Source organism: Erithacus rubecula, assembly GCF_903797595.1.
Source record: "Erithacus rubecula genome assembly, chromosome: 10".
Classification (NCBI taxonomy): domain Eukaryota; kingdom Metazoa; phylum Chordata; class Aves; order Passeriformes; family Muscicapidae; genus Erithacus; species Erithacus rubecula.
Genome location: NC_136662.1, coordinates 13541667 through 13569167, shown reverse-complemented (window position 1 = coordinate 13569167; position 27501 = coordinate 13541667). Strand labels below are relative to the sequence as shown.

The window sequence follows — 27501 nt, the reverse complement described above, 5'->3', positions numbered from 1 at the left end:
TTTTGTTCTTAATTCAAATTTTATTTAGAATTTAAATTTATAGTTTAAAAAGTATGCACATTCTGTAGGTATAAAAGTTTAAAAAAATACATCGATTTATTGATAAATGCTTCAGGTTAAATTTACATTTTCATTCATATCATCATATTGCAATAATTGTTTTGCATCTTTTAACACTTATAAAAATAAATTAATGAGATTGAATAACCCATTGGAACCATGCTAAAATAATTGCTTAGAAAAGAGGGGTGAAGTTTGCCATAGCAATTCTTAATTCCTTGTTACTGTAAATAAATAACTTCAATTAAGCAGTATAAGGAAGTACAGGTTAGCAGAAAAGCACTTACCCACAGGGTGAATGGAAAGCCGTGGTGGGATGTCAAAAATCGTACCAAAAAATGTAGAATTAATTTCTACCCTGCCAGCTGACAGCAAGTGACCTCTCAAAACACCAAAACCTTCTCAGCCCCACCTGCCCAAATCCCCCCTTCCTTGGGGTGTGTCTGTGACCTGTCCAGGACAAGGAATGACTCTGTATGTCCTTTTGGTTAGAAGGACTATCAAAACATTTGTATACAGTATTTTTAATGGAATCAAGAATGTGTTTCCTTAACATGAAATGTGTAATGGCTCACCATAAATGCCTAGAGATAAAAGAGGCTCTGAGCAGATGGTGATGGCTGAATCTAGTAAGGTCACAGTGAACTGCAATCCCACCCAAACTCCCCAGGAGTAATATCACTCCACCCATTCAACCGCATGTGACAACTCTGGTATCCGTTTTTGGGAGAGTAATTTAAAAAATAAAATTAAAAAAAAAGTAACTGGCTTTGTGCTGAACTTGCATCTCCAGAGCCACAACCCTTTACAGAGGGCTCAAACACATCTAACTACCAGCAGCAGCCAAGGGTACCACAACAAAAATACATGAAACAAGAAAAAAAAAACCGTACCAAAACATCAAGAATAAAGTTAACCGGTTATAAAGGAAAAACAAAAAATATTTTTTGAAAAGTAAATACCTTCCAGACCTTCTTTATATGTGAAAAAACCATGGAGGAAGAAACAAACAATGAAGAAAAAAAAAAAAACAAACAGAGAAAGGGTGGTGTGAGTGTGTGAGAGTTAATAGTCAACACCTGCAAACCACTGTTCCTGCAATACACAAGGTCATTTACATTAATCATTCACCCTGCCTTCTCCCTGGCCGTGTTTCTGTGCATAAATCAAAAGCTGTGTTACCCAAAGGGCAACCTTGTCCTGGCATCACTGAACATGCCTTCCTAGAAATGGGAACATTTCATAATTCTGAGACCTTTCTTCTCAAAGATGGCTATAGACACATGCACATTTATACATAGATATATACAAACAAGGTTAGAAAAATATTTATTTTTGCTTGCTTAAATAATTACTGAAAAGTGTTAATACAGTAATACGTTAATATTTGTACAATTAAAACTTTATATATAAATATTATATAAAGCATTTTTCATAGCAGCCATTGCATATATAGTGAAACAAGTCTGTCTGAAGTCCCTGCTGCAAAACTCAGGCCAAGCAGCGTTCATCCTCCTCTGAGAGGAGCATCTGTACCAGAGCCAGGAGTTCAGGAATGAGGAATTCTGCTGCCACCGACAGCAGAGGTGTTGCTTTATCTTCTATCAGGTGCTGCCCAGGCCACCTAAGTGCATAGTGTTTTTAGGGAGAAATGCCACTATGTGGAATCACATCACAGTCTAAGCTTGTCTCCAACACAAATCAGGACAATGCCTTCCAACAGAAAGGCAGAAACATTACGGAATGGCTTCAAATGTGCTAACACAAGGTGGGCTGTGGCCTTACCTTGAGGTGCTCAGGGGCACCATCACTCCTCACACAGCTAGGGCAGCCCAACGAGGGGCACGGAGGCACAAGGAGACGTCGTGGAGGACAGGATTTAATAACTCATATTTAGTTTGTTTTTGTTGAGTTCCCTTTCCAGGTTTCCTATGAGAGTATCGATGCTTTCCTGCAGGTCCTTGAGGTGTGCTCTGTGGTCCACTGCAGAGTCCATAGCTGGCACTGTCAGGTAGCTGCCCGGGGGCCGCTCTGCGGGGCCGGGCGCCTCCAGCTCCTCGGCTTTGCTGCTGTCATCCCCGCTCTCCGTGTCCTCCGAAGGGACGTCGTCGTAGTCTGCCTCCCCCAGGCACTCTCTGGGGGTTAGGTAGCTCTCCCCACAGCTGCTCCAGTCCCCAGCATAGCGGTTGCTCGAGGGGCTGTCCAGACCTGCTGGCCTCGGCCTGAGCACCCCCGACATCTCGGTCCCGCTCAGGTTCAGCATCTGAGGTCTCTGTCTCTTGGGTCTCAGGTAATTCAGGGAGGATGAGTGCTCAGGGAACACATTCAGATGTGCTGGCTCTTTGGCAGGCGAGTGATGAACTAGAAGAGACAAGTTATACTAGTGAGAACTGAATCCATGCTGCAACAGAAAAGTCCATGGCAGATGCCCACTGTCCTCCCTCGGCGTCCCTCTAAGAGCATGCATGGACACATGCAATCTTACAGCCAGCACACTGAACACTTTTTGCCACCATTTGATATAAAATAGGAAAAACTACTGTAAAATCTCAATTTTGAAGATTCATTCCAGAGTCAAATTGCAGCAGAAAAACCCTTCTAAAAGTAGAAACTCCCAGAACAATTAAATTCATTGTACGAGTTAATCACTATGCAACTCTGGGTCAAAGAAAAGCAAACAGTTCAGCTCAAACATGCTGTCCAGGCTAAGGAGTAACAGAAAGTAGGCACAGCAAAAGAGTTTAAAACACAACAAAAACACAACAAAAATGCCACCACTGAGAAAACCTAGAGAAGCAGACAACACGCTGAGCTGAGCTCTTGTGCTTCTCTCCTGCCCTAATGTTCTGTGCTATTTAAGCTCAGTTCTCACCTGCAGCCATTCTTCTGTGCAGCCACAGGCACATGTACACTCACACAGGTTTGCTGGCAATGTTACCTGAGCTCACAATTGCACAGCACAAGCTACTAACAGGCTCCTCTGCTGTCACCCACTGCCTAAGGCAAACAGCACAGCTCTTTTCACTGACCTGTGCCTACTAAGTATCTGAGCTGCAAAACTTCTGGTTTTATACAGACCATTGCTTCTTGTAATGAACAGCAGAGACTTCCTATCCCCATTCACCACTGAAAAGGTAGTGCACACAAACCCATGCAGTTCACCTCAGATCCTCTCCTTTTTCAACTCCCCACACACAAGCACAAAGATTCAACCCTGAAATGTACCCAACCCTTCTCCTTCTGGATCCACATTAGGTCTCTCCAGGGGATTTCACTTTATGTCTTGCACAGTAACACACAGTAACTTTCATTGCTTCCCCCCTTACTACAACAAAAACCCTTCTGTTTGGACTATGCTCCATTAAGATGAGGGCCATGGGTTAACAATAACTTGCCAGTTTTACACACTCTAACCAAACAAGGACTATTTGTTTTCAGTTGGAAATATACGGAAATCAAAGTATTGCACAACATGTTGGTTATCAAGCTGTCTCAAACTACAGAAGATTAAATATAAGGGATCAGACTGTGATCCTTCCATTCAGTCCAAGTGTGCTGTTTACACTGTGGTGTCACCTACTCAAGTCTCTCCATTTGTGTTTTACCTCCCTTTTAACACAACATTCTGCACAGTTCTTGCAAGCCAAGGGATAGGATTTGACTTTTTCTTTAAGTGAAGAAAACTCTACCCTGTTAGAGCAATACACACTCCTGTGGGCAGAGCTTGGTTTTGCAGTCCACAGTAGCCATGCCACAACCTATCCCCAGGGTTTCAAAATTACTTTTTGCACAGTATTTGCTACCCAAACATCTCTTGGTCTCCCTCTTCCTCCACACGCCCCATCTCTCCTGCATAGACCCACTCATCTGACTGAAAGCTTCTTTTCATTTTTGGTGATCAGCAGCTTTGGAGCTGCCCACCTGCAGCTGACAAGTGAGCAGCAGCATCTTCAGCCATCATGGAACAGCAATATTTTTCCTTATGCAAAGCTCTGCAAAAACAAGTAGAAGTTACAGAGCTCTTACTCTAAGGATGCCTTCAACTCTGTCAAATTACAAGGCTGGAAATAAATTAAACCCACCAGGTCAAAGCTGGAGAGCAGGAAAAAAAAATCTCCAGCCTCTCAAATTCACATGTGGAAACTTCAATGTCACTGGGTTTGTGTTTTCTAGTGTCTTTACTCACATAAAGTCTTTACTATTTCTTACATCATGCTCAAACTCTGCCATGTGGTAAGAAAGCAATTAAACCAACAAACTTTCCACTTAGCAAAGTACCCAAATAGAAACTGTTGTCATTTCTTTAGATTAATGGTGCCTCCCATTTTAAGAATTCTGATTCTGCTCACTCATCCTATGAATTAATGTACAGTGTCACACAGTGCAAACACACAGCAATGCTTTGACTTTTTTTCCTTGATCTGATTCATGAAAGTACCTGGCCACAACTGAAGTAAGTAGTGAAGAACCTCTATGTGCTTTTTGAAGTCCAGGGCACTAGCAAGCTCTTCTGAGTCTGTGAAGACTCTGTTGTTATGGTTGGTGGTCTCCTGCCTCTGGCTCAGTAACACAGGGCCAAAACACACAGCTAAATTCTGGCATGTCATCTTATTTACTTCATGGTAAGAAGCCACCAGTTTCAGGTGATCCAGCAGCATCTTCAGGGTAGCCTAAAGAAACAAAATACTGCTCAGGAAACCAAACACTAGAAAACAGTAGTGCTGGCCACGGCTGTAGAGGAAGAAGATCAAGGCTGATAGCTCTGGTTTTACCAACACCCATCAACAGAACATCCAAGTGCTGAATTAGAAAAGCTGTATTTGACTATGACAGAGCAGACCAATTAAGACAGCCTTTCTGGTAAAACTCTGTTTCTTATTTGAACTTAGTTTCACACGTGAGTTCTCACAGTGAAAAGGAAGGGAGGAGAGGCTGCAGAAGCAGTAGAGATGATCCCAGTAAGTCAGAAAATAAAGAAACCCTCAATATGATATCAGCATCTGAACAAGCTTCCAGGTAATTCCAGATACTGTGCAGGCCCCTCCCTCCCCCCAGAAGGGGCTGTGGTTTGCTACACAGGAATCTGGCAGGTAACACTGCACAGCACAGGAAGCAAAGGCTTTATTGCACATACTTAAGACAGAGGAATGGATTTGCCCAGGTAATTACATCATACAGATCAGAGAGCTCTGCAGAAGTGGAGCAGGAATACATACAGGAATAATCATTTATTTAATCATGTAGAGACCACAGACTTTCATTCAGTTTTAAAGAAATTATATAAAATGAAAACTAGAGCAAATCCTGCAATGCAGACCCTCCAATTCATTGCAGCATAGAATTATTTTCAAATATGTGGAGCATCACAAATACAAGTGAATCACTTGTAAACAGTTCTGAGACTTTTGATATCCAGTATGAAAATGTTCCTTTAGTTTCTGAAGCTTGTGATTTACTTGACCATGCTAACACTACTCACCTTCTCGACATCTGGCAGGCAATCCAGAAGGGCTGCTGTGTGCTCAGAGTCACTTGGGTCATTCTCACAACCATTTGCTGTCATTTTCAAGGGATTTTTCACCATGGCATCCAACACTGCTTCATAGAGCTGCTTGGTTATCAGGGGAGAGGGCAGCTCTCGCAGATAATCCTTTAGGACACCTAATGAGACACAAGAGCTAACTCAACAAACAGCAGATTCACTCTGCAGCAATTTTTGGGAGCATTAAAGCACATCAACTTCACCCATTCCATAAGAAAATCCTCTGTGTCAGTGACACTCAGGAGCAAGGGATGGGAGACTCCACCAAAAGGGCACAGCAAAGAGGGGCTGGGGCACAGGGGCTGCTGCACATGCAGGAGTGGGGAACACCAGGGGAACACCTCCCCACGCTTCCCTTGCTGATGGTGAGAGGAGACAAGGAAAGGGCTCAGAGTAGTCCACCTCCCATCCAAGGAAAGGAGCTCCTACAAACACCAAAGTCCAGTTTCATGACCCCTCCCCTTTTATATAAGCCTATCAGTTAATTTTTCTTTTCTGTTTATTTTCAGCTATTAAATTATAAGCAAACATCCCAGTGCCCTTGGCATGTACAGGAAAGCACATGGTCTCTTCTCACCCAGCCAAGTACAAACCAGAGAGAGCCCCCAGCTCCCTGCAGCCCCAGCACAGCACCCACTCCTGCTGGGACAGATGTGAGGCACACCCACAGGAGACACAATGCACAGGCACCAAGCCCTCCCTGTTGCAGGGAAACACTGCACTGCAGCTGGGGATGTGCTGGGGGACAGGCTGGTTCCAGGGACTGCAACAACCAGGCAAGCATCTACTAACACCTATTCCTTCCAAAGAGGAATTGAGGCTTTGCATTCTTGTCAGCTGGCTTTGGAACCTGGCTGAGACTTCATTTTGAGAGGGGTTTCAGTGACAGGAAGAATAATAATAAAAAACCCCAAAATATTAAGGCTTCTAACAGCAGCCTCTGGAAATTACATAGCAGGCTGCTATCCAGGAGCAATATCCAATACAGCCAACAAAAAATTGAAGGAAACAAGGCTGTTTCCCAGCAGTTTTCATTTTCCTTTAAAATTGCTTTTTGTGCCACAAATACGTACTAATTTTCACTAGATTACAACTGCATTTAAATACTTTGTTAGAAAGAAATAAAATAAACTGTTTAAAAGCAGGTACTGGAGTTAACAAAGCAGCCTGTCCTCCAAACAGGTAAAGCTGGAAAGGCAGAAGTTTGGTTTTTTTTTAGCAGGCACTCCTCACAACCTTGTAAAATCTCACATCACAGCAATTACCATCACACTGTGCTATTTAACAAACCAAGGGTTTTCATTAACTCAGGTCTGTGTGACCAAGCTGTAAGATGAATTGTACAGTGTGGGCTTTGTTACGAGGTAGTTCCTAAAAAAGTTCAGGGAATAGAAGTTAAACATTTTGCCCTTCACATGCAGAAGCATGTAAGAGTTGTTTTCTACCTGTCTATGTATTCATATTTTCATTTACAGCTCCTGAAGCTGTGCTGCAGGAGCAGCAGTGCCCTGGTCCTGAGCTGCAGCAGGGCCATGGGGCAGCCAGGCAAAACCATCCCTGCAGACACCACACAGCCTCCAGGAGCTCACTCTGTGCTTAAAATGAGAACAGCCCCTCAGCAAAATATGCAAACAACCATTTTTTCCTGAAAAAGTATTTCCCTTAGTGGTTTGGTGGGATTTTTTTGCTTGGTTTCAAAAGAATAAGCATTTTTGGTACTTCTCCACATAAGTGGCTCATTTTTGTTTAGAAACTTACTCATATTCCTCCTTTCCCACCAAATATTTTTTCTTCCCCGAATTTAGAGGCTCATGTTCCCTATGTGGATTAGTTGGTTAAAATATTTATGAAACAAACATGGGAGATTCTGGTGCTGTACAACATGGTCTGGGACATTTTCCTTTTTTCATAAGCACAACATTAGCAAGACATGCTGACTTCTATCAAGATCTCTGGTTCAGTTGTGCTTTTTTTGGAGGCAGAGGCTGAAATCAAAACCAGCTTACAGTAGAAAATGATACATTCTATTCAAATTAGCTTATACTAAACACTCACAACTGTTTATTAACTTTTTAGCAGAAATCCCTGTAATAGGAATCAATCATAGGACTACCACTTGCCAAAAGAATTTCTCCTGTTCAGCTCTGGATAACAGGAAGGTTTGGGAGCCATGAATGCCCCTTGACCTTTCTAAATCCTTTTGCTAGTCACTCAGCTAAATTAGCCCTCTAAGGGGCTGCTGTTATTTTTTTTCCATGAATCTACGCTTCCTGCTGCTGCCAGCCCACTGACACATTCCTCTTGACACAACCACACACAACACATTTAGACAAAGAGCAGAAAATTGCCATCCACTTCATTAATTCCTCATTTTTCTGAGCCACTGAACTGTTAAGAGTACTGCAAGCTTTATGCAGAGATATGAATTCACGTGGATGCCAACAGACACGATGCACCAACACAGCTACAGGTCAGTCCCATGAACTGCTGCATGCCTCAGTTTCACCCATGAGACCACTCCATTGTGTGTAAGCCTGTGCCAATCCCAAGAGAATTTCTCAGTCAAGATTTAATCATTAAATGTTCATTCTTTAGTCTTTGGAGAGCTGTCAAAAAAACATTATTCATCTTTTTGGAAAGGAGCGCTACTCAAATTTCAAAAACGACATAAGGCAGCACTTCTCTTCAAATCAGCCAAGATTTATGCCAAGGACTCATTTTCTGTGCAACACATGTTTTGGCTGATAGAAGTATGAATCACGTGCATTAGCCTCAGCATTAAGTAATCAGGGGAAACATTCCCTCTCAACCCAATTCCCTCAGCACATCCAGTAAGTTTTGTGGGCTCTTTTATTCCTAGCACTAAGCACAGTGGCTAACTCAGCTGTCCACAAAACTGTAGGTTCCCCTGTCAGTCCTGAGCAGGAGGTTTCCAATCATTTAAGTGGTTGCATTTGGGTCAGTGGAAGGTATGGATGCCAACACCCCTTCCCTGCCTGCTCCCCCAGCCCGTCCTTGCAGCACAGCACTGACACAGGCACTGCACAGCTGCAGGGCTACCAGGGAAAACAATCTGCTTTTCTAATGTAATTCCTTAAAACTCTTTTTCCCTTGTAAGGAAAGCAGGATTTAAGTAAACTCTTGCAATAGAACAAAAGCTAAAGGATACCCAGTAGACTTTCTGTAAGGCAGAACACAAAGCTGTGGTCTTCTCACTCTTGCAATGCAAACTCTGGATGTAAAATAGCATCCCCAGTAGTCACCAAAGATCACCACCAGCAGTGAGGCTTGCAGGAATGTATGTGGATAAATGTACTTCAATTTTTCAATTTTGCCACCACAGCACAAACTCAGGAGGGAAAGATCAGTCAGACTGTGTTGCTGCCCTTCCAGAGCTCTGCAGTAGCACTGAGCTCTCCTGCAGTTCAGACTTTGGCTGCAGCCAGTTCTGGTTGGTTCTGAGTGTACAGTACACTCAGGAAAATCAAAATGCTTAGGAAATGTTCCAGGTTCTGTTATATACAGGTAAGTATTAAATTCCTGTACCTTTCTCCATGATACTCCTGAACCATTTCTACAAATAGCTTTATTTTAATGATTACCTGTAGAATGGAAGTGCAATGCCATTTTTAGTATCTAAAATTTTTAAAAAGAACAGTTTTTCAGTACCCCAAAGTTTTCATTAATCAAATTGCAGTTTGCCATTTATCTGCTTATAACTCAATATCAAACAGCTTTTGCTGCTGGCAGAAAGCAAATGAGGGATTTTACAACACCAAATGAGCTGATGACAAAAAAATTGAGAAAATAGGACTTCAATAATTTCATGGAACACTATGAAGCTCTCACTACTTTTTCTCATTAATTTATTTGTAAAGAGTAGAAGACAACCCAATTTAAAAGACTGTTTATACTTTTTACCTTTACCATACATCTTGTTTATAAAAGCTGTACAACATCAGAGTGAAACACGGGTGGGTTAATGGCTGGACTTGATGACCTTACAAGTCTTTTCAACCCAAACAGTTCTATGATTCTATAAATACCAGTTTCTGATGCTAAGAATGCTGGTTCTTGTGAACAACATTGAACCCCACAGCAAAATCAGCCAAGGCAAGTAAGGCAAACTGACTGGCTGCACACTCTGAATAAAGAGGTTTATGTAACTCAGCAAATGTCATTGACTAGTATCTTCTGAAAACATGCTGTACAATTATAAAATGCAACAAATAAAATTACTTCCCAGTATATTGAAATTAAATAAACCATCAAACAGGGTATAACTATCCAGCCATATTGGATATTATACAATATACAGCTGGTTGGATATTACAGAAAGTTTTGGCATAGAAAATGTGTACCCCAACTACAGTTACATTTTCTATCTCTTGATATACAGGCAGTAAAAGCATCTGATTAATTTCTCAGAGCAACTGGCTTACTCAGCGATGCCTGAAATTAGATCAACTTTGGTTACATAACAAGTATCAATAGTTATAAAACTGTTCTGGTTTTTAGCAAAACCTCACCAACTTATTTCAGTTCTGCAGCACAACTCCTGTGAAGAGAGCCACGTAAGGAGCTGATGCAGACAGGCTTCCCAGGACCTTCTACCTGTGCCTGGAGCTTGCTGTGTGACACAAAGTAAAGGCCCACTCTAGGAGGCAGGAGTTTAAGTTTAAAAACCTTAGCAAAGTTGTTTAAAAAGCAGTGACCAAATGAAGGCACTTTGCTGCAGCTCTAACTATCCTGCACAATACCACAATCTGTTTCCATAACTCCTGCAACCTCCAATGTAAAGGGAGAACAAGAGCTGACCCAAGACAACCCTGGTTACCTGGTGCAGAGCCACCAGCACGACAGAGGTGCCTGATCACAGCCAAGCTTTTCCAGACCTGCTCCAATACAAACCAATGGCACAGGTTTAACCAGCTCCTTCCAAACTCCCATTTCCCTCAGCAGCTGGTGGAGCAGCTACTGAAAGCAGGTCTTTCCACATCCTCCCCTCCCTACAAACCACTGCTGCTTCATCCACGCTCTCACATCCTCACAGAACTGCACTCACTAACAGCCAGTTTTCAGCAGCAGTTAAAATGACAACAGAAAAAGAGCTCAAAGGACAATTTCCCCCTTTTAAAGGCACATGAGGAACACGGCACAACTCTCTGGGAAGAAAGGCAAGCAGAAGTGTTACCTGTTATGACATTAATATCTGGGTAGTGGCTCTCACAGAGAGTGACAGCCTTGCTGTCCCTCTCGAACGCCTCCCGGAGCTCTTTCTTCACGGCAGCCGAGCCACAGAGCCGGTACAGCCCCACCACCTGCAAGCACAAACACAGCCCAGCTCAGCCCCTGGCTGCCAGCAGCACTGCCACCCTGTGCTGTGTGCAGGGGGGCAGCAGCAGCTGGGGACAGGGACAGGCTGCACACCATGGATCACCAGGAATGGCAGGACAGGGCTGTGCAGCCAGGAGCGCTGCTCCTGCTCCCTAGCACTGCTCTACTGCACAACACAAGCTCTACACTGGAACTGCTTCACCTTCTGCTTTCATGGAGAATCAGGAAAGAAGTACAGACTAAACCTATATTTGCTTCTCAACCTACTTACTCAGATCATCATTATTTTTCCTGGCATAATTGCTTAATTATACAGAATAGAATTCGAACTTCAGCAGAAAGAAATGAGAAGTGTTTACAGCTTTATATAAACAAAATTGCAGTCCAAATACAGCTATTAACCATTAGCAGAAGAAAAAGTCATGCAACTGACTCCATACTAAAAATGAGAAAAGTTACTAATCAATTAATAAATGAACACAAACCCAAAATAAGTGAAAATATTTTCCTACGGTATTACATTATATAGTAAAAAAATAAATTTTCATACCCTTAACAGGAATTTCAAGAAAATTATGTATGCTCCATTATTACACCTAAACTATGTTGTTTTAAAGTCGAATAGATGCTGATTTCCATGTTTCCATGTTTCAAATTATATCAAAAGTTTTCTGCAAAACAGGTATTATTAACACACTTAAGGTGATAGGAGTGAAACCCACATCACTCTTGAACTGAATTACCAGTCAAATCATGTCCTTTCATTATGGAAATCTATTTTATCATTATTTCCATGTTCATCACTATTTATACAAAGAAGTCCTATGATATTAAAAAACTAAATCTTAAAAATACAAATTTTATTTTAATTAACATTATAGGCAGCTTTACTGAGCAGTAAAAGATTAATGCAAAACTACCATGGACTCAAGACAAAAAATTATCCAAAACCAAACAAAAGAATCCCACCTGTACTGTCTCACAAACAGGAGAATGCAGGTAGGCAAGCAAAAGTACATTTCTGGTCGTATATTAATTCCTGTTTAAATAAATGGAATGTTACCAATGGAATTTCTACTCCCCTTTTCTCAAGACTGAATATGATCTAGTATATGCCTAAGACTATTTCTTTTAAACTTTTCAAGTTTCCTAATACCATATCTGAAATTCAGGTGGAGATTATGCACCATGACAGTATTTGCAGTCTGTAGCAAAGTCAAAAATGTCAGACAAGCATGTGGTTAAAAGAAGAAGTTAACAGTATATTTTGCAGTTTTGGTTCTCTCTGTGTAAATACGAAAATAGATTTCATGCTCAAAGTACATTCAGATAACTCAAATCCCAATTGCTTCATTACAGTGTTGCCTTGATTACCCAATATCATTTGCATGACTAGGTGCTAATAAACCTGTAATAAAATGCTGAAATCACAGGACACATAGACAGGAAATAATAAAATTTCTCTTTTCCAGTGATTTGGATGTTAGGAGAAGTACCCACAGGAAAAGTCAGACAGTTAATATCAGCAATGACTTTTGGCACTAGAGCCACATGGAAGTTCCACTTCCCTCTATAGTTCATGACCTGGGTTATAAACAGCAGAGCTAATCTCATCACACCTGGAAGCATATCCAACCTGTCAGCAATTTAAAATAGCAACAGTGGTAGGTGTGACTACTTCTCAATTTCACCTGAGTGAGAACAGGTGCAAAAGACAAGGAGGGCTCAAGTATGCTGTGGAACAGCAGGCAAGAGCCCTCCCACCAGTTTCAAATTAATTGCCAAGGGGAACATCTGAGCTTAGGGCTGTGCATAGTCCCTCCTAATAGATCTCTTGCCTAGAATCCATAACCAGTGATTTGTTTTTATATGTCATTTCTCATATACATTTTTGTTCATTAGATTACATCAACCAATAATGGGATGAAAACAAAGACACTGGGCACTTCTGGTTTGCAGTAGTCCCAATTTTGAGAACAACCCAAAGAAAGATAAGGAGCACTGGTGTGGGGAAAGGGCTAATTCAGCCCCTCAGAGACTCATCCTCATCCTAATGCTTGGTACAAAGTGATGACAGATGGATCTTAGGCACGCTGGCTTCAGACTGCACCACAGGATGGGCTCCTGTGTCACTGCACACAGGTCTCAGCTTTGGGTTGCAGCAAACTGAACCATATCCTTTTTGCATTCAGATGTGTGTCCCTACAGACTGACCCATGTATCAGGGGTCAAGCATTCTCAACTGAGCTCTGCCTTCTGAGGGTGACTCCATGCACTGGGGACTGCAGATCTCTTTCACTATCCCCACTCCTGAAGCTCTGCTGGGAGCAGCTCCTGTGAGCAAGTGTATTTCTCCTCTACAAAAGCTGGAAGCACTGATGGCACGCAGCCCTGTTATTCCTCCCACATTACAATGACCAGTGCTCACCACAAACAAGCAGCAAAGGAAAAAAATTACTTTAAAAATGTTTTTAATTTCCTCCATTTCCACTCACTATTTATACTGCAACAGCAGCTATCTTAACACAGAAATATTGACAAAAGAGATTAAAATATGCACAGTACCTGACAGCCTCTCTTTTCAATCTCCAGAATGCATTTCTGCAGCAGAAGTGGCACCATCAAGCCTGCATTTTCCTTCTCTACAACTTTTCGAGCATCTACCCCAAACATCACAGGCTCACGGTCTGTGTCAAGGCCATCAAGAGAGTTCTCCCACTGCTCCATGAGTGACAGCTTGACATAAATAAGGCCCCTGGGCTCCAGTTTGACAGCCAGCTGATGGGTTTTGGTGACTCTGAAGAGAGTGGGAAGAGCCACAGTTCCATGACAACACACTCGGTTTTTCCGTGGGGTGGGTTCCCAGCTGAACACCACCAGCTTTAAGTGCTGAGCATTTTCGATTTCTATGTTGAATGTGTGGTCCATGTCAAGAAATGTTGTCCTGCATGTCAGCAGGGCAGTCCTAGCTTTGTTTACTGAGTCAACCTGTATTGCACAAAAGACATCTTTTGAGTCTATTCGTGGTGGCTTTAAGTCTTCAGCACCATAAAAGTGAATACTCATGAGTCCAGAGATGTACTGAGAGCACTTGGGTTGATCAGAGAAGTTGTAGTGTCTGAAGGCATCGATATCTATTTCGGGTTTACCACTGTTACTTGGAAGGTTCTCCTTTCCTTTCCCACACTTGGTTTCATGTCTGTGTTTACCTGATTTTGTTATAAGTTCAGGAGAGTCACCATCACTGAGGTAACCACCTTTGTTGAAGGATTTGGAGCTCCTTGAGCTCTTCTTTTTGTAGGTGTGTTGTGAGGACACGCTGCTGTCAAGATGGTAACGGCTGATCACATTCCTGCTGGCAGCTGTGCTTGAGTTTCCAGAAGAAGGCAAAGACACTGTATGGCTTGTATCTCGGCAGCTCCCTTTCACCAGGGAAGGAGGATTATCTGAACTACTATGGCTTGAAGTTCCCTTCACACTCAGCTTCCTGCTCAGCTCTGGCAGCTTTTTCATTTTCATGGAAAGCTTCCTCACGGTCCTGGGAGATTTAATTCTATCAGGGAAAGGCCAGTTGATTGACCCACTTTTTTTCAGGGGACAGGGACTTGGAGGAGAAATCTCTGTGGAGGGTATATCAGGCTTGCGTGCAAGGGCAGCTCCAAACCCTTTAGAAGAAAAGAGAAGAAATAATCATTTTCAAACTGCAATTCTCAGCAATGAAAAAATAAATCTTGAGCTCGGGGAAAAGGTTGATTTGCCATAACCTGGTAACACCATTCAGACAATCATCACTCATTCAGTTAGATTTTCACAAGTGTTCACAAAGCTGACTTGTCCAGCCAAATTTGGCAATTCACTGTCAAAAGCCAGATTTGTTCTGCTTTACAGAGATGAAACGACCAGAAATTACATGTAAACAAATGAACAATGGCACCTGCAGCATTCAGCTCAACCCATTTGTGCTGCATCCCCCACCCAAGCACACACAGCCACATTCCTGGGACACAAGTGTAAGGAAACCAGACTTAATGAAAAAATCCTGGAAATATGGCAAAGGAACCCTTGTCTACAGAGCAGTTAGCTACACAGCCAACACATCAGCACTGCCACTTCTCTTATGTCTGGAGGAAAGACACTTGTCTCTAGTAAAGAATGTCTCTTTGTGTCTCTCTATTACCTCAAAGGGCCCTAAATCTCTCCTGTGTAGATGCAGGCAGTCTCACACCTTTTCTTTCATTTCTCTCAGCTTCTCTTTTCTGCAGCAGGAGGTAAGATTTATTTCTTCCAAAAGCCATATCCTGCACTGCCTCATTTCACTGCCTGCCAGCAACCTTCCATGTTTCCTGGCACTACCATCCCACCAGAGTTTAAAGTTAGACAGTTCCCAAGTGACAGCCTCAAAGGAAATCACCCCCCTTTCAAGGTACCAAAACGAAAAAAAAAAGCAGCAAGCACTGATGCTAATAAAAGAAAAAACAAAACAACACTCTGTCAATTCAGCAGTAAAGAACAGCTAATTAAGGAACACAATTAGACATAAGCAAGTACTGCACACAAACAGGAACCTGTGGTTCACCTCATGCTCTAATACTCAAGGAAATGCAAATACCAAGTTTTGCTCAAGCCATTCTCACTTTTGCCAGCAAGAGGCAGTAATAACTGTATGAAAATTGATCAATCTACCTGAGTTAAGGAATGAGGCCAGAATGATAGTTATTAATAAAATTACATTATTACTTTCACTAGAGTCACTTTTCCACCCCTTAAGAAAAAAAGAGAACCTCTTGCTAGCAACAGCCATCCCAATCACTTACCATTTTTCAAATGTCAGCAGTTCCCAAGAGGACTGGGTAGCCTTGCCTGTGCAGGCTGGGGTGCTACAGAGCCCCCAAGCACACCAACCCTGTGAGATGCAATTAACCCAGACAGCTCACAGAGACTCAAACACCTTTATCCATCCCTCGTTCCCCTTTGCTAGCCACAGAAAGGGAGATTGTTTACAGCATATAAAAAGAAAGAATGAAGTGCTGTTTTCACAACCTATACTTTATACAGCTTTCTCCTTCAGATTTACCAAGGACTTACTACTTTAATTCTAAACTAATCACTTCAAGTCCACAGCAAATGATTCTTACAAGTGCTTTGTGCATTTAAATTAATTTTCACCATTGGACTGTAACTTTCTTTTTATACTTCACCAAGCTTAAACAGCTAAATCAGGCAATCTGGTCTTTGACCAAAGTCATCCGCTGTGGTTTTGGCCCCCCCCCGCCCCCGTCCAAGAAAAATGCTACAAAGCCCAGTTCTAGTCTCAATAGAAATTTGGATTAAGTAACTTTTGCAGACAGTTGCTTAAAAGAGTATCTTCATAAAAGGAAGTTTCAGTTACGAAGAATAACGCATAGAATCTGTTTTCCAGAGGAACAGAGGAAAATTCATTTAATCCTGCATCTCATGGAAGTAGCTCCCTTGCAGGGGAAGGGCTATTTCTAGCACGCCTGCTGTGCTTTTCTGGCAAGCAGCTAGTTAGAAATGTGGTGTTTGATAAAGGCAGACAAAGCCTTCCCTTGTACTGCAAATCACCGCACGGTCCCACTGGTGGGCTGGCGTGGAGCACTCTATAGCAGTCAGTGCCACACTGCAGCTCTAACATTAATCTTCCCTTTCTGTCAAAAGTCTCTGGCACAGGCTTGGAAAAGCAAGCCAGCAAATTAAACTCCCCCCACCAGCTCATTAAAACCAAAGAGTCAATCTAACACTATGACTTTTATGTGTCCAACTTCTGCTGCGTTCAGCACCAAACAGTTAAAGTGAAATATGTGGCTGGAAGAAACTTAACAGTCGAGTATTATGCAGGATGGTATTCCCATCAGCACTGAGCCACATGTTGTTCCACTAAAGCCAGCAATGTGCTGAGGTATGCACGCAATTTTAAAAGAGTGTACATGACAACTCTGAACAAGCTGCAGGAGGAGTTGTAGCACAGCCCAGTAACACTTCACTTCCCAGCCTACCCATCTCACACAGCTTTCTCACTAGGGTGACAGCAAAACTGAGCTGCACCTCTTTTCTCAACCAAGTTACAACACTGTGCTGCAAACAGCAGCCAGACATTAAAAAAATCCTTACAGAGGGGTGGTAGGAGAAGACAAAACTTAGGAGGCAACTGTTGCACCAGGACAGCACGGGGATGGTCAGTTTTACATACACAGCTGACCATTTGTATTTGTATGTAACATTTATCTTTGACACAGAGAACACTCAATCTCTGGAATAAGCAGGGACGTGGCAGAGCCTTCAGCACTGCAGGTTTCCAAGCTGCAGCTGCACAGGGCAGGGTAGGTAGTCTCATTTAGGCTCCTTGCCCCACTGAAGTTATGGTAAACTGGATGATCATCTGATGCCCTCTCCAGCCTGGGCTGTTCTATTATACTGTCTTTAATACATTCACCTTGTGCCTTCTGACACTTCAGCAGTATGAACACAGAAAACAAAAAAAAAACCCAAAAAAAAAGGTTTTGGAGGACAATGCAATCCAAGCTCAAATGAACTGACACCCTGAGCAACTGTGGGTACCATCAGCTGTGGGTTCAGCTTGAGTATACAGCCACCTTTTACTGTGCTGAGCACTGAGGCTGTGTGAAAGCATAAAGCCTTTCCACAACCACAGAAACACAAAGAACCCACGGGGCTTCACAAGCCAGGCCCTCTCCCAGCCCAGCCATCCAGGTGTCCACAGGACAGCCACCAGTGTCCCCTGAGTGGACAGACCTACACCCACTGCCCCAAGGGAAGAGAGCACTGACTCCAGCACTTACAACACAGCCCCTGCCAGACACATGCAGTGATTTAGCACAGCAAAGACTCTTGTCTGACCCTGTTTTATGCTGTTTATGTGTGTTTGGACACATATATCACTGTCACATCCACTGCCAGCAACACATGCTGTTTTACAGGCACGTTTGACTATGCTGTTATATATGCCACATTCCTCATTGCTTAAGATAGGGTTTCTGAGTTATTTTAAAGTTACTCAGAAAACCTGCAATTTAGTTTTCCACAACAAGTCGAGGTGATCAAGTTGGTCAGAAAGCTATCAGTTGCTTACTACACCAAGCTGAGGTATCAAACAGCCACTCTCACACCTAATGGAAATGCTGAGTTAATGTATTAAAAGTGAAAAAGCAGCAAATCAAAACAGAAGAGCCCAAATATCTCAAAAGTGTTCTTGTAGCAAACAATGGGTGAAAGATGGTTGCTGTTTTCTGTGGTAGGATTCACAAGAGACACTGAGCTGGATCCTCAGCTGACACTAACTGCACATCAGCTCTACTGATGTCAAAGGCTGCCAGATTTCTCAGGTGCAGGCAAATTCTAGACATGTTCTGATATAAAACTTCAGAGCAGAACTTTAAATGGCATTGAGAGAACAACTCATATCAAACTGAAGCAACTTCAATTAAGACATAAAGTAAGCCTCACCTCTATCTACATCAGCAACTGGGCAAAAGAAAATTAAAAAACTAAAAAGCACTTTAAAAAACTATGTTAGAAAACAATTATTTCTATGTAACATCTTAATAGCTTATCTAAATGAATTAAAGAATGTCTGCTTTTAACATGTAAAGGAAAGTCTTTTTTACCTCTGTATAAGTTACTGCTTTGACCAATGCAGCCCCTATCTCTCATACTGCTTCAGAGTCAAGGAATGGAGAAATTATTAAAACGGTAAAAAAAAAAAAAAAATCTCAGAACTTTGTAAAGATAGTTTGTTTTCTTTTATATACACACTATACTAATAAAATTGTGATGAACACATTAACTCGGGGATCACTTTTATAGGAGCAAAAGATTGAAAATACATTGTTTAAAATAGTGCAATAATTAAAATGGGAGTGGGTTACAGCACAAGCTCCCCAAGGCTCAGGCAGGACAGGTGAAGGGGGTGGCCATGCCTCCCCCTCACCCTGGTGCTGATCCTCGGAGCACCCACCATGGGGCAGCCCATTGCACAGAGGAGCAAGCACGTGTAACAGCACTTCACTCACCAGATTTAAAGAGTTTGCTGTCTCCAACCCAGCACGAGTTTGTTGCAGGTATTTTCAACATGAATGACCCTGCACATGAACTGCAGGCAGCTCTGCTCAGACGCTGGAGCTGCACCAAGGCGCTCACAGAGTCCCACAGCAATGCCAAGCACTGTCTGCTCTCACCAGCATTTCCTCTCCTCACTGTCTTTCAGGGCATGAAAAGCAGCTTTGCCCCTATCTTCCCCATCAGAGGATAGAAACAGTTACTCAGGACAAATCAGAAACTGAAAAAGGCACTAATTATTCTGATTGAATGGCTTCCACTCCACAGTGCTGCATCCTGTTGTTTCTTTCACCAGCAGGTCTTTATGGCATTGTCACCTCATGAATCCAAGACAAATGCATGAATAAGCCCTTGACCTCCAAAAGCATGTGCACAAACTCCCCAAAAACCCACCAAAAAACTGCTTTCACCTCTGCAAGAGAAAGAGGGAGCAGAGGGACCTTTCAGCCAAATCCCACTCATTCTGGTATCTCAAACATCGTGCAAGTATTTCACATCAATGCACTTCTGTCTTGTGAAACCAAGGCTCCTTGCACTTGAAAAACAGGTAAACCACAAAGCATCTTCCATCTGGCAAAAAAACGTTAAATTTCAAAAATAGTATTTGTAACAAGTGGAAGTAAAGGTGTAGATAGCATTTGCTGCCCAATGTACTCTATTGTGTATTGCTGGAAGCTTGCCTGCAACATGTAAGCATGCAAAATATTTGCATGCATTGGCCCCAAAAGATGTATTTGGAAACCAGGATAATGGTCACAGTCTAAAGTGGAAAAAGAGCCCTGTAGTTTTAATAGGAGCTAAGCCAAGTTCTAGTTGGCACATATCAGGGTTAAGTGGGAATATGGGATCCATCTTCACTTGCCATAACACTGGAAAGAAATTGTTTACAGTGATTCTTACCAGGATTTTCCACTCAGACAGCTAACTCAAGTACATTTTTAGTAGCAAAAGCACAATCCAGATCCTGGCAACTTTCAGTTCATGGGTGCTACCAGGATGCCTCCTAGATGCAGATACACAACATGATTCTACACATTAGGTAGACACTAACACCAACAGTAATCCTCCCCAGAAGCAAATATAGTGTCCATTTTTCAGAAGGCACTATTCAGAGCTTCATGGTGTAAATCTGTCTGAGTGGCCAACATCACAAAGGGGTGCTTTTCTTCAACAATCTGCAGGTGATACACACATCTGTAAAAACATACACTTAAGAGTTCAGGCCTAAAAAGAGTTATAAAGAAACATTACTTGAACATTTTACAGTAAAAAATAATTCTTATATTGCATTTGTAACAAAAAAAAAAAAAAATCTATTTTTCAATCATAACAATTTTGCCTGTGCAGGGAGACACCTAACAAAAACTACCTCCAGGGTTCTTTCTACTTAAATTCTTCTCCCTCAGACCTAAGAGCCCAAGATTGGCTGTTTCTACATTATTAACTAGGAACCAAGTTACCTTCTAACTCCTATCTTCTGGGTACATGTTATAAAGAAAATACATTAATTATTTTACCCAGGCTCTGCTATAAGGGTGTCTTATTTCTGATCAGATTTTTTTTTTTAAGCCAACAAGGCTAGAATTATTCAATAAGGAATTGCCTGACAAATCCTATTAACATAAATGGCATTTACTGTAGAAGTAACCAGATTAATACCAGGAGCTAGGAGTGTAAATTGAGACTATGGGACAAATTAGTACCTCTACAACTATGATCCACTGTACTAGTAAAACTTACAAGAAATACCTGTTTGGTGTTCTGTTTGGAAAAACTCACAATAACAGAATTTTATCACTTATTCTCCTCATTAAAAAATCTCTTGTCTAATAAGGACTCAAATATATAAGCAAAAAGAAAAAAACATTACTATTTTCTCTCTACAAAGTTGGAAATTGAAGTAAGGCAACAATGTTTAAGGTTTTAAAGGTAAAATTGTTTCCATTGTCCAAAGAAGTAAACATCAAATGACAAAATGAACAAATATATATATATTGTTGGATTTTGTACTGCCTCATCTTTTTCTCTCTATGCTTTCCCAAAATCTAACATTTAGGCTCCAATGCTAACCAATATTGACATATATAAATCATATCAATAAGAAAGGCAAGCAGACTTTTCCCCAAAGCTTTAATTTCTTATTTGACAGGAGTTACTGCTTAACGTACCCAGCTCTCTACCAACAGAGACATCCATTTTATACCAACTGTATAATTCAAACAAGGTCCTAGCACAAAGTCAAATTGGCCATGGTGCCCTTCATGTAGTAATTTTATATGGATGAGCTGTCATTTTAAATTTCACTGAAAATAACCGTAGATACTTTAACTGGATTAAAAAGAACTAAGCCACTTCTCCATAATAAAGCCAATTACTGAGCAGCAGGGATCCACTTCATCATCAATTAATCTATTCAATGTGATCACCACCCAACACATGTAGAAGGAGAGCTGCATTTGAACTACCTTAATTAACTAGATGCATAACAAACAATCAGGTGAAATTCATAACTTCTCTCCCAGTTTCAGGAAACTCTTGAAGTGGACAACCTTGCTTTCAGAAATAAATGCATCTTCAGTATGAAAACACGTTTGACATTTTTCTTCTTACAGAAAGGGACTAACTTCTTTAAAAACTAAATAGTTACCCAAGTATAGAGAAATTAACCAACAAAATGGAGGTCAAGCAGTTTGCAGAACACACATGGCTTTCCTAAATAACCACTCTTACTGACATCTACAAAGCATCTAGAGCCCCAACAAAGACAAAAATCTACAAAGAACATATTATCTCATCTGCCTTGCAAGCAAATAAAACTGGTCTAAGTATTTAAAACAGCTATTAAGTGAGCTATTTGTAATAAATGCCCAAAAACTTTAACACACTTCACAACTGCAAATATGCTTGTATCTGCAGCATTTCCATGAAACGAACAAAATGTGAGCCCCCAGAAGACCAAGAGTTTTTCCTTCTGCTGTTTACAGCAGTTGCTCTGGTGCCTTTGAAAACAAACCCTGTTCCCAGAAGTCATCTCCACACCAGGAATCCAGCACAGCACTCCCAGCACACAGGGACCTGGGGCCAGGGGCTGCCAGGATGGTGAGGCTGCACAGGGACAACCCAAAAAGAAGCCTCTCCAGAAGGCAATGGACAACTGGGCTCCCACACCAATGTTTCAGGTCCTTAAATGTCAGTGTAAAGTGTAACCTTTCTCCAAAGAAATTCTGGAATTCTGTCTCTTGAACTTTGCACTGTTTCTAACTTTGAACAGGACACTAGAGTTAAGGTCGAGATAATATGAGGCACATAAGTAATTAAAAGTAATACCTTTTTGGAAAGGTTTTGGAAAGGGAGGCTTTTTTCTACTTACTTCTGTTTGGTGTGGTTTTAGATTTGTTTGGGGTTTTTTAACAGACAGGGAAAAATCCTTAATAAGATGTTGAATTCACACACTAATGGAATTATGGAAACGAGACTATCAAACACTCAGCCAAAGATAACAAGGAACAAAGAGCTTGGCTTCTGAAAGTGAAAACCACTCTTCTCCAGTCTATTAGATTAGCCTGAGACAGTCAACAAGACAGTAATTACAGAAAGCAACGTGATGAATAGCATTTACATGGTCTATCAAAAAGTCTTTATTAAAAAGTCCCAGACAGCAAGTTAAAGAAACTTCTGCAGACATTAAGCAGCTTTGAGGCAGGAATCCAAGGCCAGGGCTAGACACCAGCTGACAAAGGAAACCCAGAGTGTCCTCACATTACCAGGCTTCAGGAAGTTTGCTTTGTAAAACCTTTGTCTTCAGTGAGGTGGGGACCACAGAGAACACAGGCAACCACACCTGGACATGCCACGAACAAACTGATGAGAAACAACCGTGCACCTCTGCACGCAGCAGGCATCAGCCTCACAACCTGAGTCGTTCTCAATGCACCTGACATGCATTTCACCAAAGGAAGAGGTGGAGAAAGAGAGGCATAACAGGTTCACTATTCCTCTGAAAGACACGGGAGGTTCTGACACGTGTTCCCGAGGCTCTTACCTGTGGAAGGGCTCTTGAAGGCAGGGCTGTCCTCGGCTGCGGGCGCAGCGGGAGCCTTGCAGGCGAGCTTCAGCCGCTGCTGCTGCGCGGGCTCCCCGGGCTGCGGGGCGTCCGCCGGGCTCCCCTCGCCGGCCTGCGCCACCCAGCCCTCCTGGGGACTCACAGCCGTCCCACAGTCACCCCCAGGCTGGCCCTTGTACCAAACCGACGGGCAGCCCGCAGCGGCCAGGCTATTCCCAGCAGGAGGGAGGACCCGGGGCGGGTCGGGCTCGTCATCCTCAGGGATGGGGTTGTACCATATTTCTCCCTCGTCGTCGGCGTCGCCGTCCTCGCCGCCGTCCGAGGCCGCGCCCCTCGGCGGGCCCGGGCCCGGCAGGGCGCAGCCCCGCGCCGAGGGAGCCCAGGGCACCGCGGGCTCGGGCAGCGGCACCGGGGACCTGGGCACCGGGACGACGGCCCCGGGCAGCTCCCGGCAGGCAGCGGCTGCCTCCAGAGGAGGAGGAGGAGGCCGGCGGTGGCTGCTCTGCTGCAGCCAGCTGCGTTTCTTGGAAACGGTGATGCTGTTCCCCTGCGGCCTGGGCTCGGGCACCTCGCTGGCCGGCGGGCACTTGGGCTCCTTCCTGCTCCTCGAAGCTATGTAAACATTTTCTATGAAATCTGTTCCCAGAAAGGAAGGCAAAAAGAGAGGGAAAGACAAATGTTTAGAACATTGTTTTGCTTTTGACAGACGAACACATTTGCTGTCGTTATAGCACTTGCACCGGACCTCATCCAAAAGGACAAAAGATAAGGTGATATGATCACAAAATTAGATTTCAGCCTGTCAAATCAGAATGTGCACATAGCTAATAAAGAGCCAGGCTTGTTTGGCTGTATTTTTAACACTACGTAATTTAGACAAATGGCAGTGAGATAGCTCTGCTGAAAGGTCACGCATACCTCCACAGAAACGGCTGCTTCTTTCTGCCAAGTTCAGGTGCAATCGGTCTGAAAAGTCACTACACTACTTCCCCAGTTTAGTTATGCCAATGAAGAAAGTCCCAATGTACTGCTTAAATGGCTACAGAATCACCACATAAATTCATTTCTAGATTTCTATATAAATAAAGGTGATGATGTCTAGCACAAGAACCTCCAGAAAGGCTCCTTACCAGCTTTACCTACTATTAAGACAGAAGCATCCCCTGATTTGGGGGAAATAAAACAAAACACACTCCCATGAAAATAAGGAAGGAGAAATAATAAATGTAGAGAAGTTTTTAAACAACAAAAAACTTATGCAAGAAGTAAACAAATTCCACTGACTGTTCCCTAAACTTGACAGTTTCACTGAAGCAGCAGACAAACATTTAATTGTCCATGGAAAGCCCCACTCACACTGTCAGAAGCACATCCAAGTCCCACTGGGCAGCAGTGCCATACCCCCCTGGCTGCAGCACATCCCGGCCAGGGAGCTGCAACCACTGCACTAAGGCTGGGAGAGGAGCTGCAAATACACCCAAACCAAAAACAGGGAGCAGGTCAGACAGCCCTCATGCTGCTCTGCACAGGAGGACAACCCAAACCAGGCTCACTCAGCCATTGAGGCTGAACAGGGATAACTGGGTTCACATAAAACAGACAACCTCCTTTCACATGAAGCCCTCTGCAATTGGAAATTCCAGATGGAAGCAGCTCTTCATTACTGCTTGAACATTATTCTCAGTAAAGAATTATTTACACACCAATAATGGATGTTAAAATATGAACACATCTCTGGAGGACTCAAGGAGCAGCTCTGTAAATCCAGCCAAGTTTGCTGTAGAAAGGGAGACATGAAAAAGACTTATTTGAACACCTTCCCTTTGACCCTCTTTTTAGGTTTGTACTTTAATGATAGAAGAGATCCTTGATAAGATCTGAAACACCACCATTTTATTTGATGAAAGATTCATCATTTGGTGATTTTTCAAAAGCATACAGTTTGCTTGTTCAGCTAAACTGCAGTAGTATCACTGTTCGTAATTTGAAGAATTAGCAAAATTAACCATGCTCCTTTCGAAGCCTTTGCACACCTCCACTGAGGTGCTTTGCTACACTGGGGCCCAAGTCGGTCAGGTAACAGAATCTGAGGACAACGTGAATGCAGATCTCTGTCAAAGTTTCAGTGATCTGGCAGCAATCATATTCCTTCTCCCACCCACAGCCTGGAAATGGAAGCATGCTGCTGTAATGGTTCCTCCTTACACACTGTCACGCTACCACTGCAAGTAAGGACTAACCAAAAGCATAGGAAATTAATCTGCAATGGGCAGAGGGCTGTGCCTATGTTTCCAAGAAGTCTGCTTAGATCAGGGACTTCTGTAGGCATCTTTCTGCGGGTGACAACTATTCCAAAGTCCCTGCTTCACTCCAAGGATCGTCCCCGCTCCAGTGACCTAAATAGATGGAGAATCTGAGAGCTGCATTTCCACAAACAAAAATATCTGCCACTTCCTGCTTTGCTGTACAAACACGGGTCCTTCCGCACGGTTAGGACAGCCTACAATTCCCAAAACAACGGGCTCCTAAGCAGTGCAGGGTGCCTAAACATGCACCCAGGGACCATCCCCAGGCCGCCCTTCAGTGCTAGCAGCAGCAAACTGTTTTCAACATCCACCCAGGTATCTCAATAACGAGCCATCTGCAGGACCATCAATAAGAACGAGCCTGCAGCCTCCTCCAGCAAGGCTGCAGGCAGGGACACAGCACCTTGCACAGGACTCGGGGCAGCCCTGACTGACCGGCCAAACGCTGCCGGATCATCCACTGGAAATGCTCACTGAAACCCGTCCAGACGGCACACTCACACACACATCTCCCAACTGCAGCTCCTGCAATTGCTAGCAATATTTGCAAGCACTGCTTCCCCTTTATTCGAACTTGGCCCTGATCCTGAAAGCCCTTATGCTTGTGTTTATTTTAGTAACAAACTGCTTCACATGCAAGTATCTGCAGAACCAGTGGTTCGATATCACAGAGCAAGTTTTCAATGCTGTTAGCTGTTACAGGAGTGAGTCAATTTTAAATAAATACAGAGCTCTGAGAGACATATAGGTCAGGTACATACTTTTTGTTCTAGAGCAATGCTTCATTCAGAAGAATGCTGCCTACTATTAGCATTTTTACACACATATATTTAATACTATATTTCATACAGTTAAGACTATGTCTCCACACAAATATCAAACACAACAACAGTTCCTTTTCAAAAGGCTTAAACGTGGTGTTCAAGGAAAAAAAAAAAGTCAGGTATTTCTTTCATCTTACACTCTATTGACAAAAAATTAAATAAATCAGTATTTCAAGTTAAGCCATGATAGTAGCAACACGTGTATGCTCAGAAATCAAAGCTTCAATGTTTCAACTCAACTGAAGTCAAAACTGACACTATGCCAACTCCGTGGGCACAGAAAATACTTCAGCACGATACCATGCCTTGCTTTGCAGATTGCATGGAAGCAGGGAACAGCTTTATCCAGCCTCTCCATATAAGGATCAAACAATTCTCAGTTCTTCTGGCTGATATCTAAACGCATTCTCTTTCAAAGTTTCCTAACAAAAGCATAACTACTATATATTCAAACGGAAAAACGACAAAACTGAAAATTCATCCTTAAGATTTCGAGTGCATCTTTAAAAAGCGAACAAGCCAAGCAAGCCCAGCGGGCAAACAGCAGCCGAGGGGTGACAAGCAGATGTGGGAGGCAGGGCAAGGAGCAGGGACGCGCACCCAGCGCCGCTCCAAGGCCAGCAGCTCCCGCTCCCAGGGGAGCCGCGGGTAGCTCGGCGCTGCGGCCGCCGCTCCGCACCGAGCCGGGAGCCAAGCCCACGGCCGGCCCCGGCGCGGCGCTCCGGGAGCGGCACGGAGCATCTCCCGGCGCCGCGGGAGCTCCCGCTCGGCGCTGCCCGGCAGCCGGAGCAGCGGCCGAGCCGGGCCAGCACTTACCCTGCGGGGCGCAGACCCCGCCGTGGCGGTGCCCGGCGCCCGCCGCCGCGCCTCGCTGGGACCTCCTGCCCCGCAGCTTGGAGAGCGTCCTGCGGAGCGGCTCGGCCATGCCTGGCGCTGCCTCCGCGCCGCGCTCAGCGGGCGCTGCCCCGCGGGCCGCGGGAGCGCGCGGGCCCCGAGCGGCGCGGCGGCCCCGCCGGCAGCCCCGGCCCCGACCGCCCCATGGCGCCGCCGCCGCGCGCGCCCGGCCCCGGCTCCGCCGCGCACATACTTGGCATAGCTGAGCGGGGTGAGAGGGCGCCCGCGCCGCGCATGCGCGCCCGGCCCCGCCCCGCCCCGCCCGCCGCGCGCGGGGTCGCCCCGGGGGAGCCGGGCTGCGTGAGGGGCGGCGGGGCCACGGCAGGGCTCGGGATTGCTGTATCCCCGGAGCCACGGCAGGGCTCGGGATTGCTGTATCCC

General features: G+C 43.7%; 1 protein-coding gene across 1 annotated transcript; it reads right to left on the bottom strand.

The window, feature by feature from the left end:
* Nucleotides 1-27321, bottom strand: SYDE2 (synapse defective Rho GTPase homolog 2). The gene is made up of 7 exons (XM_079313444.1): nt 27043-27321; nt 23076-23732; nt 13505-14604; nt 10797-10923; nt 5540-5721; nt 4499-4730; nt 1-2421 (listed from the first exon to the last, which is right to left on the bottom strand). The coding sequence occupies exons 1-7, from the start codon at nt 27149-27151 to the stop codon at nt 1940-1942; spliced, it is 2889 nt and encodes a 962-aa protein (XP_079169570.1). The 5' UTR covers nt 27152-27321; the 3' UTR covers nt 1-1939.
* Nucleotides 27322-27501: the final 180 nt, after the last annotated feature.